This window comes from Aquila chrysaetos, chromosome 23 (genome assembly GCF_900496995.4).
Source record: "Aquila chrysaetos chrysaetos chromosome 23, bAquChr1.4, whole genome shotgun sequence".
Classification (NCBI taxonomy): domain Eukaryota; kingdom Metazoa; phylum Chordata; class Aves; order Accipitriformes; family Accipitridae; genus Aquila; species Aquila chrysaetos.
The window spans coordinates 12,741,903-12,762,619 of NC_044026.1; the positions used below are offsets into that span (position 1 = coordinate 12,741,903).

The window sequence follows — 20,717 nt, forward strand, 5'->3', positions numbered from 1 at the left end:
GCATGCTCAAATGTTGCTTGCTACTATGTGTGAAAACATTTTCAGAATCCAAATTTAGATTTTGAGGGTTTTGTAAGATGCTCTTGAAATCCAGTCTTGAACACTATCTACATCATCTTAGGCTATGACCAGTATAAATGCGACTAGAAGAAAAGTGTATTGTGACTAATCGTAAAAATCAGTCTTAGCAAATGATTTGCGCTGAAATAGTAGTGTATCAATCAGGTGGAAAAAAAGAAATGCGAACAAACTGATTAGTATTTGACAGTTAAGATGTTTCAAAATCCTGCTTTTGTATGATTTAGTGTCCTATAACTCCTGAAGATTCTTCCAGTGGTATTTCTCTTCCTGAAGGGCTAAATCTACAATTGGTGTAATTTGATACACTTACATAAATTTAATTCTGTCAATCTAACCTGAAAGTATCTTTTCAAAACAACTTATGCATGTGTGTTTATACAAGAATACTAGACGAGATGAGTCTTTCATTCAACAGCAGTGAGATACTAGTAAATCAGGTATTTTAAAGAATGCATAAAAGGTCTGGTTGCAGAAAACACTGGCCAGCTGGCCTTCACCGGCATCTTCAGGGGATGTCGATGGGAGCTCTCAGCGTGGGAGTGGAGGGAAGTATCTGCTTCACTCCTTCAGGAAGGTACAGCTTGAAACCGTTGCAGTACCAGGCACTGGCGAGCTTCTGATAGAGATCTATACAGTTATCTGTTTTTCAGAGCTTTCTGAGGATTTCAGTTTGACAGGATAGTTTTCTGGAAAGAAGGAACTTCAGAAAATAGTATAGTTGTCGAACTGATGGCTCTTTTATGGGATGAACAAAGTTTGATACACAGCTGACAAAAATGGTCCTGTAAGCCAGCCGTCCTGCCTGTAATTCTGCCTGAAGGGAATGAGCGCGAGTCTGCGTGGATTTGTTCGGTTACCTGTAGGGCTTCGTGTCTCTGAACGGGAGTAATCTGTTACAGGAAATAATAGCCACATTTATTCACAGTTCAGTCTTCTTGTTCGTTTGCAATTTTGAAGGCTGCACATCAGCAGAGACTACCACTGTCTTCAACAAGGAGGCCATCTGGCCTTCACCTGCTGTGACTGCCTGTGCCAGCAAGACAGCAATTAATCCTCTCTCCCTTCGTGATTCACCATGGGGTCTCCTGCAGAGAGCGAGCGGGACCCCGTCACAAGGGACACGGGGAGTTTCCTAGAGCTAGAACGAGAACAAGAGCTTCAGTGACTTCTTGGTGATTCCTTGAAAATTAGTCAGATGCAGGGCCTGGCCTCTTTCATGAAGAGTTTTGGAGGGAAATAAATGAGAAAAGGAGAGGCAACACAGACCAGATTGAGGACACACGGTCTCTCTGCTAGTTCTCAGATATGGAAGAGGAATGCACATTTGTTGCAATGGGGAAAAAATTTCCATCTCGATAGATGTGAGGCTCCCAGAGCAGCGTGCCCGTCAGCGCAGGAACATGCAGCCCTCTGCAGAGCTTTCGATGAACTGTTTTTATTTGGCTGAAGAAAGCTTCTCACAAGCTGTTTATCCAAACTGTCATAAAGGTGGGAGTTATACAGTCTAAAGGGCTACTGCAACACTCGTAACACATGGCATAATCTCATTTACAGGCATTCTCTATCCTTCGAGGCTATTTAGTCAACCTTTTACCAGTCCCAATGTAAGTGTTTCACCTAGAGTACGGCTAATTTTTTTTCCCCTCCTTCTTTTCATGTGACTATTTCATGCTGGCACCAATTTTGTTGATGCACTTTGCAAAGCTTCAAAGGGTCTTTGCTCCAAGGACCTGTAATCCAGGGCTGTTAACAGCAAACCTAGTGTTACTAAGAATGAATGTAATGTTGAGCAGCGTAGAGCTTGGGAGCAATAGTATTCACTGGCGGTGTTTCTATCTAATGAAAATGTGCTAGTTTATACAAGACATATGATGCCCTGTCTTCCGCTTTTGTATCATGATGGATGGTTTGACACAGGGGAGCAAAGTGTTGTGTACATGAGGACCCAACCTATAAATTCCTGAGGGTAGCAGAAATCATATGATCTATTTTACATATATGAAGAGTCTGTTAAACTTACTTCTCTGAGGATTGAATAGAGCATTTCTCTTTTTATGTCTCTCTCTCACACTTTTTTTTTAAGTACCTGGATAATTTATTTATTTGTTGCCTGGATTACTTTCTCCTACCTGGTTAGCTCACAGCTAAGAGCTCAAATGCCCCACCTGAGATTAAGCTTTGTTGGTCTTTCTAAGACAACAAGAAATTCTTATTCTATTTCTGATAAGATAGTAATAAAGCACTTCATACTACTTGGCCAAGAAAATGAGTTGGTAACTGGTGAGGCACTGGCACAGGTTGCCCAGAGAGGCTGTGGATGCCCCATCCCTGGCAGTGTTCCAGGCCAGGTTGGATGGGGCTTGGAGCAACCTGGTCTAGTGGAAGGTGTCCCTGCCCATGGCAGGGGGGTTGGAACTAGGTAGTCTTTAAGGTCCCTTCCTGAAATGCCACCGAAGCAGGAAGACCTTTAGTTTGTCCTTCCTGGCTTCTCTGCTGAAGGCAGAAGATCTGTCTGCCTGGAGAAGAGAAAACTCAGTGTTCCTCTGCACAAAATTTTACCTGGGGTGGGATTGAGAACGTGACATGGTGCTCTGTACAACCCTACTGTTCCCCTGGCATTCTCCATTTAATAGAGAAAGTGCACAGAACTTGGATTATTAACTCCAAACTGCTGTCACAAAGAGAAAAGTACAACTCTACCTCTTCCAGCCTTTTTCTAATTCCCTTCAAGCTTCTTAGAACTACTTTTACCCAATCTTGATGCTTGACATATAACACTTAATGTGAAAATACTTTATTTTTATGCTTTGGCTTTGATTTTTTTTTTTTTTTTTTTTTTGAATTAGGCTGAAAAGTTATAACTGATACTTAGAAAGTCCTCCTTCAGTTCTCCTCACATCTGTTTATGCTACTGGTGACACAAAAAGACTGAGAAACGGAAGCAGAAAACCACCTATAAGCCACAATGCTTTCATGTTTTATAGATCTCATATTCACCCAATGTTTTAAAGTATTTACAAAATATGGGACATTTTTGTATTAGTTAAATAATATAACAATTTATGAGACACATAAAAAGACTACTTTTATCATTTTTTTTTTCCTAGGTGACTTTTTTCTTACCCGCAACCTTTTATTTGCTATGTACTTTCTGAGTTTTATATCTCAGGATCCTGTAAAGCAAAGAGGAATAGCCTTGTTCTTTTTTGCAACTTCGTGTCAGGTGTGGCAACAATAGATAAGTTAACAATGTGTAAAAATCCTAGTCTCAAATCTCCTGAAATTGGTACTTTTCACTGATTTAAATGAGCTTCCAAAAACCCGAAAATGCTAAGCAATTGGGAAAAAAAAAAAAAAAGCTCAAAGCACAGGTTGCAATATGTTAGTAAATATTAACTGTTAGATCTTTCAGTTTGCAAAATAAATCTAGATGCTCTCGACATGGGGAAAAGCTGGTAGCCCAACTGTGAGAAACTGCAACTCTCACTGCCACAATGGCTATACAGTAAACGGAAAAGGGGATTAGCCTGAAGGTGAAGAATTACTTGGAAAAAAAGGACTTTCAGACAAATTGATGACAAGAAGAGGTTAAGAACAGCAAAAAGAGAAACCAGTTCCCATGGTATTTATAGAATGTACAGGAGATGGTACATTCTTTGTAAGTGAATAAGACTACCCTAAAGAAATACCTGCCTTATACACTTCTTGTTCAACTGGAAAACAGCCCAAAGGACTCCTAGCAGTGGCAAATATTTGTGTGAAAATGGATGTTCATTATACTTACTGTCAAGGAGACTATTTTGATGCACTACTTTGTTTTTATCTAAAAAATGCCATTTTGAGTCTATCAAAACTGCTTGTAACCCTACGCCACGTTTCTCAGACTACACCGTACATGTCAACACAATGTATGGAGACAGTGACTGGCCATGTCAGTGTCCTGTGCATGTGTGTGTGTCCGTGTCTCTGGGATACACGCTTAGCTTCACCGCGGGTTGAATCTGCAAGGGGGAAAGTGGCAGCCGTGTCCCCCAGCCTGGGCAGAGACCCTGGGTCCCCGGGGACCAGGTTGGGCTCCAGCAGCTGGGCAGGAGGATCCTGGGCTGGGGCGGCTGGAGGAGACTACCATGCTCCTAACAGCACTTAACACAGATGAATGTAAGGTTAGAATTCCCAAAGAAAAAGGAAATTAAATGAATTAAAAAAGATGCTTCAGATGCACAAGAAAGCAGGATACCATAACCTGCTGACTACTCAAAATAAAAAGAAAGACAATATGGTTTTGTCAAGGCAGCCTTTACTATTGCCCATGACCATTCCATGAGTAATGTCCGTGTTAACCAAGCCCTGAATATTTTCTGATCCCATGGCACTTTGCATATCGGCAGGGCCTCATAACTGTGATTACATGGGCAAACACCAGTGTCCAGGACAAATTCTAGCTCAGAGGTCTTCCTTTACTCTCTATCTCCAAATGGATATCCTACAGTGCTATGAAGTATTTCTGTGCAAGAAAAACTGGTTCAATCATATGAACTGGTATTATAACCACATATTTTTAAAGGTGTTGAAAAATTGAGCGGATGTAAAATCCCAGATACTAAACTGGCTTGAGAATGGAAGCGAGATCTTGGAAAATGACTGAGAAAATTGAAAAATGCCAGTCTGATTACAGTAATTTCATGTAAAGAAAATACTGCACATTGAATATGAAAAGACCTTTAAATCTAGCCAAGAAAGAATCCATGAAATAGAATACATTCAAATGAGAAATAAAGCACACACTCTTAACAATGGAGAAAACTAAGCAACAATCCAGTACATGTGAAGTGACGGATTCACTTCATCTCTTGAAGTTTTCACAGTAAGACTGAGTGCCTTTCTCATCAATAGCACTGATGGAGCATCAGGGTGAATTATAACAGTCTGAAATGCATGAGGTCATGGCAAACAATAAAACTTTGCTTTTAAGCTGTAGGACTTTGCTTACCTGCAGATTTCCTGGTGCCTGAATTGTGGGAAACAAGGAGGGAAATGAAACCAAAATAAACCAAACGTTTATCAAAGGAGATGAACAAGAGAAATGGGTCCTAGCACGATAGTTGGAAAAAATAGTAAAAAACATGTGAAATAAATTGAATGGGCAAATTATGTTCTCAGATGCCTACATATTCAGATATACCAGTGTAAACATGTCCATGTGAACAGATATATACTGTACCCTACAAATAAAAGAATTACCTGCAAGGCTACTTTAACAGGAACAACTATTTTAACACGAAGGAAAGAACTGAATTTACAGCAGCAAAGGAGCTAGATCTAAGTAAATCTAGCTGTTTGGTGAGATGAAAATGTAACTTGTGAAGCAAAAAATACCTTAATTCTGCATTTCTTTTTTTAACCGTAAATTAGAGTTTGTTTGTTTTTATAATTAGTATTGGGCATCTTTCAAAGAGTCTTTTCTGAACCTACTACGTGTTAGCAGGAACCAGTTATGGCTGAGATACAGGCAACAAGGTAACTTGTGCAGTCCTGTGCCCAAATGACTAAACTGGTTATCAGTTGGCACTTCTGTGACCATCAATGCTGCTACGCCCTTGCCAGTGCTGCTTAGGCAGCTGGGTGCAATGGGAGCTTTGGAAAGGAAAAATCCTTTCCCCTTTGTGTTCTCCATCAAAAGAGGCTGACTCCAATCAGAGGACTCCCATCCTTCTCAGAAAGCGCAGACAGCTCTTACCCAGCTTTTCATGTTTCCAAGCTTTATGCCTCACCCAGGCAATTTCTCCTGATCCAGAAGCCACAGGCTAACCAGCTGCCATCATCACTGCTGTTGGAGGGACTAGCTACAAGGAAAGAAGGAAGCTACTTTTAAAGGAGATTTGGTGAGGAACTGTGGGCAAAATTATTGTCGAATTCTTTTGGAAGCAGTAGTCTACAAAAATTTATTATAGGGGCATCTTAGGCCTTGCCAGTAAGGATAACAAAATGAAGGGAGACCTCAGTCCAGGAATCACTTAGAAATTCAGAACAAAAAACCAAAGCAAAGCTTCTAAGTATACATTCATAAACAACAAAACATAAGTTATATCATTACTTGTACAGCTCTAATCTTGGCCCGCTTCAGTGCATTTGAACTATTCATTCACTTGTCAGCAGATGCAAGTTAAAACATGCTCTTCAGATCTTTCTGTCCTGATCCCTCCCTGAGAGTGTCCAGCCTAAAGCCACCTTTACCAAATATTGTGCCATTCACTGGAACAATTCTCAAATAAAGTCTCCATTAAAACAACCAACCAACCCATCAATCAATACCCTCAAAGAAAACACTCTTGATCTAAAAACACTTTGGAGGAAGCAACTTTGGTTCTTTCCTTTAGAGGTCGGCAAGTTTATTATCGCCTTCCTTATCACACCAACAGAATGGGAACGTCCCACAGCACGGCTGCAGCCACGGCTTCCACACCACGTTGTACACGGAGAGCTGCTCTGGGACTGGAGTCAGTGTCCTGCGATGCTCTTCTATGGCTCTTCCCATCTTCCTTATTACAGTGTCAAAGAGGGGCTCAGTGTCAGGCGACAGAGGTTTGGCTTCAGAAGGGTCTCGCGAGAGATCAAAGAGCAACGGAGGGTCATGATGGGTCACGCCTTCTCCAAAACATGGGCAAAATCCTCTATCATAACAAGCCCCAGCTCCGAGAGGACGGAAGACGGGGGTCACGTGATGAGCTTTCCAGATGGCTCCACCTGGCAGGAAAAAAAGAAGGCTTGCAGTCACGCTGGTGGTTACCACAAGGCATTAGAAGAGTGAATGTTTTTCTAGAGTTCATTTCTGGTTGCACTTCAGCTCTACACTTACTAGTTCATATAGTATTGTAATTTCATTTAAAATTAAGTGTGTCACAGAATTAAACCAATAATGTAAAATGATTTCTGACATTTTGAAATTTCTCAAAAATTTTCAGCAAGTATCAGTTATCGCTCACTTTGGTTTTTATGAAGACATGAAAAACAAATTTGGGGTTTCCATGGCTTGCTTCCATGGTAAGGTAGCAGAAGGACAGACGAAGGGCTGAGGCAAGGACTTCTCCATGAGACAAGGAGGGCATGGACTCCCCAGGCCTTGCATTCAGATAGAGAGGTGGGTGAGACCCATCCTGAGCTCCAGTAGCCTACCTGGCATGCCATGTGCCTTGAAGCCCTGAACAAACTCTTTGTGCCGTACAATATAGGCAATGCTAGTAAGTTGTTTACCACCTTACACTTGGAACTACTTGGAAAGCTGCAATCCCAGAAAAAACGTGTTAGACAAATATGTCCTCCCATAGATTGAACCTAATTCTTGGGAAAGAAGTTCTGTACTCACTGTCCTTCTGGTGCCACCGCACGGCGTGTAAGTGAATGCCACAGTAATGAAACAGGAACTCGTGCTCTGAGTGCTCAACTGTTCCTCGAAGTAAAGGCATCAGATCCCGGCCATCAATTACCCTAGCAGAAAAAACAGAGACCATCAGACTGGGGTAAGCTGTACAGGACCGCGTTCCTTCTGCACACCTCTTGCCGGAGCTGGCAACTCCGAACGAGGAAGGTGCTTGTAGAAGATTGCAGGTAAATGGTGAATCTCAAATGTAGAGAAGAAGTGACTGAGCTGTGGTAATGTTTATGTGTCTAGAAAAGGAGCAGGAGTGAAAAAGAAAATGTCAGACTCTGCAAATGTGTTTCCAGACTAGATTTTCCATTGTTTTGGGAGAGAAGGAGGAATAAAGACACTTGTGTTTGTACCTGTCCTGGGGTAGTACCCCTCCAGCCAGATGAACTACTGTAGGATAAATGTCCATAAGGCTTGTAGGTTCATCAATAACTGTGCCTGCAGGTAACACTCCTGGCCATCTAAATATCCCTGGGACACGGATTCCTCCTTCCCAGCCTCCCATAGCTTTTCCACCTTTCATTAGAAAAAAAAAAGAAATTTCATTAAAAAAAGTTTCATTTAAAATAAAGAGAAATTTTAGACAAATATTATTGTGTTATCATGAGATAATGTTACCTTTATGAGTCTGCCTTACCCTTTTGTTTTTACTGCTAAGCTCCTTGTCCTCAGCATCAGTAAAAGTGTGTTCACTGTATCAGACCCCTTGAGTGACCTTACACACTTACTCCCCTCTATTGTATTACAAATACATTGTCCCATCAGAACTTAGCGTCAATAAACTTTTCAGACATAAAGTGATTTCCCAGCTTAGTTCTCCTCTCTCTTTTACAAACCTGTAACATACCTGTTGTAGATAAGGCAAGGGTTCAGATGCAAGATGCAACTAATATTTAATGAGAAGTTACACATGCTTAATCAAAATTACCTGTGATCAGTTGCCTCATGAGCAAATGCCAATTTGAGAATTCATGCTTATAAAGAACACCTGCACATGCTAGAATTGTCTAAATTTTTTAATGCCTGATTAGAATGAGACAAATTTTCTTCTCAATGATAAATCACTGTTACCGCTTGAGTGTACAATCTTACCTAAGCTTTAGAGGTATCCTGAGTACTTTACTAGTTGTTGCTGGGTTGTCACCTTCCCTGCCAGCTCTTACCTCTGTATATTCCGTTCCAGCCACCCAGCTGCCTTTTGCCTTCTTGTCTTTCCAGCCATCCACCATGATCAGAGGCAAAGTAAACTAGTGTAGTATTTTTCAAGCCTTCCTTGTCAATAACATCTAGAACCTGGCCTGTAAACACAGGAATATGTGTGTATTAAAAAGTAAAAATATCACTTACACTACATAAATTTTAGCCTCTGACTTGTAAACTTTCATCCATGTAATTTTTTATCTATGTAGTGCTGCTCATTGTTTAAAAGAAGAGTGTTTTAGCATCAAGATTTGTAGTTGTGATTTCACTGCCTGTAAAAGCACAGATTTGTGATGTGCTGTAACTGCTTTATTATTAGTATTATAACAAAGGAGTGCAAGAACCACAGTCACAGACCAGAAGCCTGTATTTTAAGTGCAGAAGTGCTGTGTGCTGTAAAAATATGGAACGAAAGTATGATCCAAAGCCCCTAAAAAGTTAGATTCTGCATCAGTGATGGCCATCGTGAGAAATGAGGAAAAAATGTCATGTACTCTTATCTTATATTTTCTAGACCACAGTTAGTATTTGCATTAAATTACTGGCTGGATATAACATGCATTAATAATGTAGTTCTTTTTTATTTAAAAGTTGTTCTTCAGCTGTTTCTGATACTTAATTATATTTGTGGTGTGTAAGTGTTTGACAGGTAGGTTTGAAAACCAGTTCTTTCTGTATGTGTACCTGATTCTTATCCCTTTTGCAAATGTGGCTACATGACCATAAGGGGTTCAAATTACCTGATCTTCAATAATCACAGAAAACGAAATAATTCTCACTTATTTAGTAAGAAGAGCAGGAGAGGTCCTTGACAGAAGCCAAGAGGACATGGTTAAAACTGGTAAACACTAGATAAAAAACACCAAGTGAACAGAGACTCCTTTGGTCCAAGACTAGAGAAAATAAAAAGGCAACACTGTAAGACAACAGTGCTCATACAAGATTGACAGATGTTCATTAAAAGGTTAGGACTTTTTTCTTCTTGTTTTTAATACTCTTATTCTTTTAATAACAACTGAATTTTTATTATATATTCAGACCTAGGTATTAGGTAGTTGGAGACACTGTAATTTGCTATGGTGACTTACCCACCATCCAGTCCATCTCCTCTACATTGTCTCCATATAAACCATGACGGCTCCTCCCAAGAAACTTCTCTGTGGTGAGAAGAGGGGTGTGGGAGTGCAAAAAAGAAAGAAAGAGGAGGAATGGCTTGTGCTTATTTCTAAAAAACAGAAATCAACACTTTGTTGTTAGGGAGGAAGGTTCTCAATACATACAGAGGTCAGTCATAATGGAAAATGGTATGATTTGTATATACACATATTTCAACAATCAATTCAGAAACATCTTACTTTGTAAGGTATTAAAACCCAGTGATTAGGATCTGTCTGACAAAATAATGTTTGGCATCTATAAAATGACCCTCGTTATTTCCTGAATCATACATAGAAGAGTTCCAGATTGAAGCTCCACTTTGTGCTGTTGCAAACCACCACAGTGCTACTGACACGAAGGCAGTAGGTTCATCTCCTGCCAGCTGTTGCCCATGTGTCAGTCCATAGATAAGGCTCTCCTCACAGCTCTACTTCTCCTTTCCCAGTCCCCCCCCACATTTCTGCCATCAGCTGCTATCCCTTAAAGCTACAATGTTGATCTCATTGATTGAAATATGTATTTCCTCAAAATAGCCTAGAAATATTCAATCCAACGCATGAAAATTTGAAACATTCTCAGCTTTAGTGAAGCTGGGAATAACAGAGATCCTTAAGCAGCAGCTAATTTTTGGTTTAATAATATGATAACATTATTAATGTTATTAATAATTAATAGACATAGTAGTACTTATAATCCTATATAATACTATAAAAAATAATAAAAACTTCACATGGGAAAGTTTAAAAGTTGCAAGACATGCAAGAACCAGAAAAATTGTGATCAAAGGAAACACACTTTACCTTTCAATAAATGAAATGGACTCTCTCAAGATAAGGGATGTAGTCCTGTCTGTCACCATTGGCTGCTCAGTAACTTCATGGTTTCTCATCATAATGCAGTTCCAGTATCGTACAAACCCGTAACTTGAGAACCAGGATATGAAGAACAGGAGACTAAACCCAGCAAGGCAGATCAGCATTTTCCAGCGGACTGAAATCAAGCCGGTCACTCTTCCCAGGGCAGCGGTGAGCGTAATGAGGCCAATCACCTGAGTGGAAAGCCAGAGTTTCCTTCTGAAGGCTCTGTCCATCTCTGGTGTTTCATTTGGTTGGCAGTCACTTGTTAGTGTAAAAGGCATCCCATAAAAATAGTCAAACCCGTGGTTTAAAGGGTGATGACAATGGTCATTGCGGGATTCACAGTTAACACCTTGATGCCACTTCCCTGAAAATACAGATTATTAGAATGTAAAGAGATAATATTTAAAAATGGACTTTTCCTCATACAAAACATTTCTCAAAAAATGGTTGGTTTTTTTTCCTACTTGTGATAACTTCTTCATCCTACACATATATACCAAGTATGTACTAATATAATGGGATATATCTTATGATTGATGAAAGCAAACCTCCTCAAATTATAAATTTCCAACAGAGTTATTGGTACTCTGTATACATATTCACGTCCTGGAGCTTTGATCAAATGTAAAAAACTGGACTATAAAGGGAACTAGAAATGAAGAAAAATTCAAATTTTCAGAACCAAGCAAAAATGTATGGCCTTCCTGCAGACCTGTCAGGTATGAAATAGGAGGAAAAAGTCCTTTTGTAAGCTCAGGGCAAAATACCATTGTTCTGTTGTCCTCTTGTCTCTTTACCGTCAAGGTGCTATGCAGATTTGTTTCTGGAAAGTTTTGAACAGCCTGATGTCAGGACTATGGGAATGCTCAGCGACGCGTTGGTGCTGGATAGATAAGGGAAGCTATGGATAGCGTAGTCAGGTAACTCGCAGCTCAACAGTGGGTTTGGCAGACAAACCACCAGATCCAGGAGAACTTCAGCTCAGGAGATCAGGATTTCTCATGAAGCTGTACATATGTAAATAACTTTGCTGATAATAGTATCTCTGTGTACTGAATGAGAATAAAATGCCTTGTTTTATAAGTATTTTTGCCATTCATTTGTATTTCATCAAATTTAATAAGTCAAACCCTTCTTTTAAATTCTGAAGTCTTCAGTATCAAAAGGAACATCTCCTGACCTTTTGCAATACAATTTGTTCTTCATTATGAACATATGTCCTCTATTATGATGAATGGCACATCAAACTCTGCATTTGCTTCCCCTCCAGACTATTCAAACAGACTGGTTAGGCACTTACACAGAGACATAAAAAGTTGGCTGATTTGGCTTAAACACTGAGGCTTGTGAGTATCTGAATCAAGCAACCAAAATCTACCTCTCATCAGAGAGATGCAGTTTAATTGCATTTTATGATCTCTGATGTAATGCAGGCCTTGGATACCAGATCTATAGGTCAAAATGAACTTTTAGAATTTTACTTGAAAACTAATTTGCAACTAATTCTTATTGTGGACTAAGGAACTCTGTACTTACAGAAGGGTATTACCCTAAACAAGTGGTTCACTATGTTACCAATACATATACTGGCAGCCAACCCTGAGCAGGTTTCAATAGAATTGCTGTGCATTACAGTAGGAGCAGGAAAAACTGCTTCAGAGGAAAAAAAAATGCTGCTTTTCGGACATAAATATAAAGAAAGAGTGAAAGTTCTGTTCTAGGTGGATGAATTGCTTTCAGCTAAAATCTCTACTCAGTTTACCTCTTGACATATTTAGAGCCAGCTATAGAATGAAACAGGTTTGTAATCAATACATCGATGCATTGGTCATAAATACAGGTACAGTGAAAGTATCTTTGGACTTCAGATACACTCCAACACCTAAATCTCCAGCTGAGGTCAATAAAGGCTTCTGACATGCTACAAAAGACTCAAATCTCCAGAAGACAAACTAAATGTATAATTAAGATAAATTAATCTTTGAGGGCATATGTTAGACAACATTGGCTTTCTGACTACAAAGAATCTGCAAAGGGCTTCCCAATGAAAAGTCTCATTATCACATCAAGCTCCAGGTTATTAATAGGATTTAACTTTGCAATTAAACAGGTTGTGCTCAGAGCAAAACAATCACAAGCCATTCAGGTGAGACTATTTAGTGCTCAATCAGCTGTGGTGATGTGGGTAGATGTTGTACAACATTTCTTGCTTCATGACTTGAATGTAAAGTTGTTCTTACAGGTTTTTTTGTGTCACTTATCACCAGTGCTTTCCATCATTCCCGACAGTGTAATTAATCAGAATCTGTCAATCTGGTTAAACTAAGTGATGCTCTTGGTGTCTATAGTGTGATTTTAGCTGGGATGCCCACAGGGAAAATGCCAGCCCATTTTCCTAGCTGCTTCTAGGAGGTACGCAGCACAACCTCCCTTTGGCAAAATGGAGACAAATCTGATTGTTTTGTTAGTGATTACATACTGAAACCAAGCTGAAGCACGTGGCTAATAGACATGGGCTTTTTTATGAGCTGATTAGAACAACTAAAATAATATTGCTACAGAACTAACAGGAGAAGTTTCAGTAATATAGAACTTAAAATGCTTGGAGGGCTTCGTTTACTATTGTCCTTTATGGTTTAGATTTATTCTGCTGGATAAATACAAATCCATTCCTGCAGAGACTTTTCTTAGTAAATTCAGTTTATTTGTGCAGCCAGTATTTTTACGTGTCAAGCAGATTTTGCACATTGGCATTTAGATGCTCAGATGAGGTAGGGCAAATAGCTGAAAAATCAGCTCAGGAACGTTTGTGTTTTATCAGTCTGTGGAACTATGTGACATATCTAAGATAAATAATTATTTGAAACTGGATCATGACCAAAAGTTACAACTGTATTAAAAAAAAAAAAGTCCTATAAAATATAAAGTAAAATGGAATTCGTATTAATGCTGAAGGAAGCAATGTGTTATGGGCTATACTGAAATCTTGGTGAACTATAGTGGCACGCTATAATTAAAGAAAAAATAATTGCTTTGTTTCTGTTTTTGAAAGGCCAGATCCTGTGATATTATGAACTGGCTTTATTGTTTTAAGTAGCATCTGTTCCCTTTTGTTGTGAATCAGCTCTGAGCTGTGTATAGCATCGTCATGCATGTTTAAATGGCACTCATGTTTTTGTATTTTATGAAATACTATTGGAATAATTATCATATACCTGGTAGAATAGTATTCAAGAAATAGTAACATATTTTCCATTATGTATTTTAACAACCACAGCTGTGCTTGAAAGCAGGTCAACAGTATTGTTCTCTTATCAGATGCCTGTTCTTTTAAGAGAGATTCTTTTTGGTCAGGATTTCTTCTTACAAGATATTCTTAAATCAGGAAATTAAAATATTACACCTGAGGTATAAGCAGTTGCTAACTAAAACAAATGGTTTGAGTGAGCCGTGCAGGTGAAACACATTCTAGGCCATCTTCAGGAGTGTCCCCATACCTATCAGTCCCGTGCTGTAGCCTTGCTGCTGCAGTATTTTGGCAAAAGTGGTTTCATTTGGAGGAAGCCCTCCTGAGCCGCCGTTCCAAAAAATAACACGGTAATTGTTTATAGCATCCATCCCTAAAAAATACAGTAATAAACAATCTTAGTAAGTATAACTGGTAGAGTACTTTTATGAAACATACTTTCTTGTTTCTTGGTTTCATAGGTATTATAGTATTAAATGTTTATCCTAGTGCTGTTTGTTTGGGGAAATAAATCTAGGACTTTGGACAAGATTAAGAAAGAATGAAGTCTCTCCATTATGTAATACCTATTCTTCTTTGTATCTCATACTGAGACATTTTATTTTATTTCATTTGGAACAGCACAGTTGTATAGGAGCTTTTATATATCACAGTGACATCCAGGCGGTATGAAGTGTACTTAGCGTGATGGTGAGGGCAGGGAGACTTCAGCCCTCTGTCAGCCTCAAACTCCAGCTTGCATTAGGCTGCCTGGGAACTCAAGATTTCCCTGCACAGTGGCACGGCTGGTATCCGACTTCCGAAACCCACAGAGCAGCTATCTGGCACTGCAATCTTCTCCTCACCTGCAGGTTTACACCCTGTAATTTAGCATTATATACTGGCATAACCCCATCATACAACGTTATGTGAAGTACAATCTGTCACGGGAGCGCGGAATGTCTCTGGCCCTGTTGTTATAGTGGGAGAGAGTCTGTACGAGCTGATGTGCGTTTTCAAGCTATCCATCTCAGTGGGAGCCGTCATGATAAAAGTAGGACAACATGTCAGCTTCAAAATGCCTCGGGAATGAAGGCACTGAAGATCATTTGCAATAGAACAAGCATTAGAGAGTTGCTGTTAGAAACATGTAGAGCTATTTGTTTTTCATACCTCTTCATCTCAGGGATGCAGTTTGACAGGATAGTATTTTTTCTTCAAAAACAGAACTGGGAAAAATAATATAGCTGTCAAACTGTTATTTCATAGGACGGATGAATCGTGACACATAGGTAACAAAGCTTTCCTGTAAGCGACTCGTTCTGCACCTCGACTGGAGGGAATGGACACACATCTGCATAGATCTACTCTGCTCCCTGCAGCGCTAAGCTGTTTCTGGTATCTGATGAGGAGTCACCCATGACAGAAATTAATGTAACTAGTGCTTTAGAAATGTGTTATGATTATTCATGTTCTGTGTAATGACTTTTTTGAACGTAACAATTTGTACTAACTCCATTCTGGCTGCAGTCTGTGCAATAGAGCACCAAAAGGCAACTGAAGTTGCGAGCTGGGGGGGAGCGTGCTGCTCTGCAGAGCTGGTTCTTCTCTGCTCTGCTTCCCCCCAGCTCACTTCATTGTACCCCATAAATAGGTGCCACCTCAGAGGTACTAGGCCTAGCTGCTATGTCTTTGTGTGCCTCAGTGAGGGATGACGTGTCCATGGCACCCCTTCTATTTGCACACCCTCATTTCTTTTGTGCCCATTGTATGACATTGTTCCCTTCAGCAATAAAGCAATGTTTAAAGGCTGCTTGGTTTTGCAAGGCAAACCTGATCGGATGGGGTATCTGCCAGTGAGGAAAGCTGCTCTGCTGGGGGTGCAAAGTGGAGCCGCAGCGATGTGTTGGGTCAGTTTCACTCCTTCCTTTGCCAGGTAATCAATGTTTGGGGTCCTAAAAACGCAACCAAAACTGTCAGATATTATTCAGAGAGTCTTCAAGGGAATAGGGATGAGGAATAATATACTTATCTTTATTTTGGGAATTTTCTTCTATTTGAAGATGGCCAGGAAATTTTTTTTTTTTTTTTTAATTTTAATTTTCTCAAGTGAGGAGGAAATATTTTTTTTTTAGTTTCTTCCTTAACAATAGCTGTCTGGATAAATTTCAAGCCAATCATTCCTTCTTGTTTGCCAAGTCCTACGAAGGGCCTTGCAGAAATGTACCCCACTGCTCTTGAAGAGAAAACTCATCCCTCGGGGATGATGCTACGCTGAAGTGGAGGCCCGGCCATGCAGAGCCCCATCAGCTACCTATGGTCATCAGCTACCTGTCAGAAACTTGCTGGCTGGTGCCAATCAGGGTGAGATTCTGAGAACTTTGCTGGATGAGAGGAGTGATCGTACCAAATGTGGTTTTGTTCAGAGAAGTGACAAGCTGGTAGGAAGACAGCTTGGTAGGAATATTGTGGCATGATTTTCAAAAAGAAGGCAAATTCTATGTCCTTGGGTCTGAAAAGAGAAGCATTTCCTAGTAACATAGCTCGTTGCACTGGTTTATACTGTATTTTGATGTGAGATGGGGAAAGAATGGCAAAATAGAGTTAAATGAGGTAATGAGGCCTGATACATTGAAAGATGGGACAACGTTTCTATCTTCGGGTATGTGCAAGAGTTTAGCTGTTTTTCATTGTCGGGCAATTAAGGAATACACAAGAACAGTTGCAATACTCCCACATTAAAGCAGCTCCAGCTAGCAGAGCTGGCCCTGGGAATGGCTTCTAGGCTGTGAGATAATCCCATTTCTCTATGAAATGAACTTGAAGACAGCTCAAACAGCTGATGATGGGCAGAGGATTGCAGTCTTACATTAAATAACACACCAGCTCTGTTCACTGTTACGCTCAGTTTCCTTACCTTATAGTATCATTCCCATAGCAACCTACATCCCCTATGCCGAGATCATCAGCCATCAACAGGACAATGTTTGGCTGTGTGAGGATGGAAAGCTGTGTAAGTGGTGGCTGCAGAAGAAGACTGAAAATCAGGGGTGTGACTAGGGATGTCCTGAAACACAGAAGAAGGAAAGAAGCCAATGACCTGGCCATTCATCACTCCCACTGCACGCGGCTGAAGATGCTCCCACGTGAGCTTGGCTGCAGACCAGACCACTCTCTGCCCAGACGTAGAGGGTGCGTTAAATTTTGATCATTGACCCAAAGAGATGTTAGGAAAAGGAAAATGCCAGGACCACAACTTTAAAATCTCCTTTTCTCATTGTTTCCAAACTTCCTATGAGCAGTCTCACTTGGGAATTTACATGTGGCAGATGACATACAAGTGATTTTGCTTTAGTGGCTTGGGATATTTTTTAGAAGTTGGTCTGGGAAACTGAGAATGGGATCAGCTTCCTCTGACATCCTTCTCGCCCAGGCTGGGACCTTTGTGTTATGAAAAAGTTAAGAACAAGAAAAACAAACAAACAAACAAAAATCACATTGTGAGTATACTTTATAGATCAACAGTGCTACTCTCTTATAATACAGTATTATGTCATTATTAAACTTCTTTCACTTAGATCTAAGTACGAAATAACAATAATTCATGAACTTTTTTCTCACCAATAAGATGTTAGTTGCCAAATCATTTCTGCATTTGGAATGTTCAGATCCTATAAAACCAAGAGAGAGAGCGCCTTGTCATGTTTGCACCTTCCTACTAGTCACTGCAATAAAAATAGATAAAAAACTTAATCAAAGCCTATCAAAATTCTCTGTATTATTTACTTCAGTGTACCTCAGATCAGACCCTAAATGAAGAAGAGTACAGACATTAATGTTATTTTTATGGCTAGCACTTCTTCACTACTTAGAGGAATTTTTGTGTAGAGAAGTTTATCTTAAAATAGCAAAATAATTCTCTTTTGTTACACGACTCAGCTGTATGAAAAATACTTACTGTTCAGAAAGGAAGAGAAGAGCTTTTTAAAATCCAATCCTCAATATAATTTATTTTTCTGTAATCACAGAGGCAGTAGCAGCCTGCTGCTTCCTCACATAGTGTGCCAAGTTTCCTTTCAGGCTTGTAAGAGATATCTCTAGTTGTAGAAATGCTAGTCATCCTCTTCCAACAATGACATTTTCTTAGAAGACACTGAATTTATGACCTCTTGTTGTTTGACTCTGAGCTGAGCCTCTTCCTTCTTTGTATGTGTCAGATTTTGGGGTGTGATGCTCTTTTCTCCCCCCTCTGTGCAGCTTTCTGCAAACGTTCCTCTGGGACTTTCTCTTCCACTGCCTGTGAAAGAGGCAAACAGAGAAACTGTTTAAAGGCTTTGAAGTAAGGGCCAAATGACCTTGGTTCAAAGGCTTTAAAATAGACTCCTTTCAAATTTATCCCATGTCTGGTTGAACTATCCCAATTTTATAAATTATGTTGCTTTCACATTTTGTTTTCCAGAAATGATAATATTTAGCAGCTTAGTTAATATCCATAGATCTTACATTTTATTCATCAACACTACAAGCCTCAATGTGAAAATTAAATTTTCTATGCTCAGAAAATTGGCATCCAAACAGCTCTAAACACTTCTTTACAAGCACCGATGCTGATGCAGCATCGCTATCTACAGACACTCAGTTTCCTGCATTTGGATTTGTGCCTTTGCTGCATCCTAAGCAGGTACAGGAAAGGTACCAGAGGACACCTCAGCCGTCTTCTGCGTACACATACTATGTGCCTCCAAATCAGCTGAAATAAAAGGGAGTTGGAACTATTCAAATTTAATTGTGTAATTGATTGTCACTAACTGCCTGTTCTTCACAGTAGAGAGACACAGATTCAAAGCACAGCCTGGAGCTCAAGGCTGAGCTTCCTCAGAAGCTGCCAGTAAAATAGCAGGGAATATCCAGAAAACAGTTACCGCGCTGGCTGATATTATCCCTGCCAAGCCATTTCCTTAGTGAAAGGTGATGGGACTCCAGTCAGAGAAACTTTAGCAGCTCTGGTGGGAGCAAGAGGGTCCGTGAAAGCAGCTTGCCCTGTTCCTCCCCTTTCTTCATCCATTTTAATAATCCAGGCAGGTATATGTTGCATATCTTTCACATTTTACTGTTTTCCTTTACTGATAGGACTGTTTTGATCTGTCTTTACTTTTCTATCAAAACACTTACAAGATACTGAAATCCCGATTCAAGCCAGTTTGCATAAGAGAAAATATTCATATTTTTAGATGCACTCAGATACACTTTTCACAAGAACAGTACCCATTTGTGGCATCAGTGTGGCAACACTCAGTGAAAGGTCTTACAGGTAATTCCATTCAATTTGGTACCGTTCAGCCTGTGAAAATGTCTTTTAAAAATTCCTATTTTGTAGACTTGATATAGATAAAATAAAAGCCAGACTCGTGATAACAAGTTGCCGGCAGCTCTCACTTTATACACAGGCTTGTATGAGAATAATGTTGTAAAGGGAAATGCCTTTTAGAAACTTCCTCAAGATATTTTTATCTACAGAAGCAAAAAAAGAATTTTCCAAATGCCCATTAAAATTTTCCTGTGCGTTTCCCAACATAGTAAGGGAGGAATACGGTACCTGGTCAAGTTATGCTCAAAGCAGGCAGCTGGTAGACTGGAACGCGAGCTTATTTTCAGTTGACTTAAAAGCATTCCAGATTTTTCAGCACGATGACTGCTGCTACAGCACAGCGTCTGACATCTGTTTCTGAAGGCCGTCCTTAAATCTGCCCTCGCTGCTCATGCGCACTTCGCCCCAGGAAAGCTGTGTTATACCGGGGCTTGCAAGCGGCTGGATGGTCTAACTTCTCCTGGAGCGCCTTAAGCTGCACGGCTCACTGCTGTGTGCACACCGGTGACATTCATACAACGCGTGAGGGCTGGGCTGGGGAACACCACAGATGTAGCTGAAGTACTTTCTGCCCAACCACGGGTTTCTCAAGGGAAGGGAAGGACCTCCTTCAAGTCTGAGACACTCCCATGAAAGGCACTATAAATAACAGTTCCCTCTCCTCGTTTCCACCAAGGAAAACAGAAAATCACTGTACTTATGAAGCAGCAATTTTTTTGTCTGTAGAAATGGAGACTGAGCTAATATCTTCACTTCATGGCAGTCCTGAGTGCCTGCAGCCATGACAAGGTCATCTCTGCACACGCTGTCAGAAACAGTTTTAGGGTGTGGGGAGGAAATGCTGGCAACAGACCTGCATTTGCTTTTTCAGAAAATGAGTCATTTGGCTTCACTTCTGGGTGCTGCCTGTTTTCTAGTCATCACTCAAAGGGACAAATTAAGGTTACATGCTGGCTAATGCTTGTTTTCTTGATTTTTCTTGTTTGAGTCCTGTTGTACCGAGTGTTTTTGGAGAGCATGAGAGACTCAAACAGCAATCTTGCTTTACTGACAGAGAATTTCCTGTTTTTTCATACCTTAAAAGAGAAGGGAGACGTTGTTAGGGGTTGGTGGTTCATCACGAATTGCATTGCTCACGTTGGTTTGCTAGTGGAGCACCTCTGAGGCAAGTTACAGAACCATAGGTGATCCCTCCCCTGCTCTCCCCGACCCCAACATTTCCATGCTGGAGTGGTTACAGCCAACACATACACGAGAAGTGATGTGTCTAGTTTTCCTTCTCCCAGTTTCCTTATCCCCACCCATGTTATGGCCTCTCAATCCATACCTTTCCAGTTCACATTCCCCTTCACTGTGCCTTTAGCGCTTCAGGATTCATTAATGTATATAGGATTTCTT

General features: G+C 40.2%; 1 protein-coding gene across 4 annotated transcripts in view; it reads right to left on the reverse strand.

Annotated features, from left to right (window-relative positions):
• The window catches only part of LOC115334674 (arylsulfatase D-like), a 41,414-nt gene extending 21,526 nt beyond the window's left edge, over positions 1-19,888 (reverse strand). The window contains exons 1-12 of one of the 4 annotated variants that reach the window (XM_029999164.2): positions 19,548-19,888; positions 17,910-18,248; positions 17,573-17,622; positions 16,869-17,018; positions 15,785-15,906; positions 14,223-14,345; positions 10,666-11,089; positions 9,796-9,932; positions 8,671-8,805; positions 7,861-8,023; positions 7,445-7,566; positions 6,481-6,825 (exon numbers count right to left, since the gene is read on the reverse strand). In XM_029999164.2, coding sequence (XP_029855024.1) covers positions 6,481-6,825; positions 7,445-7,566; positions 7,861-8,023; positions 8,671-8,805; positions 9,796-9,932; positions 10,666-11,089; positions 14,223-14,345; positions 15,785-15,906; positions 16,869-17,018; positions 17,573-17,598 — 1,747 coding nt within the window. In that variant the 5' untranslated portion in view covers positions 17,599-17,622; positions 17,910-18,248; positions 19,548-19,888. Of the gene's footprint in view, positions 1-4,784; positions 6,826-7,444; positions 7,567-7,860; positions 8,024-8,670; positions 8,806-9,795; positions 9,933-10,665; positions 11,090-14,222; positions 14,346-15,784; positions 15,907-16,868; positions 17,019-17,572; positions 17,677-17,909; positions 18,249-19,547 lie in introns of those variants that run through there. The other 3 variants (XM_029999163.2, XM_029999161.2, XM_041119449.1) reach the window with 3 other exon arrangements.
• Positions 19,889-20,717: the final 829 nt, after the last annotated feature.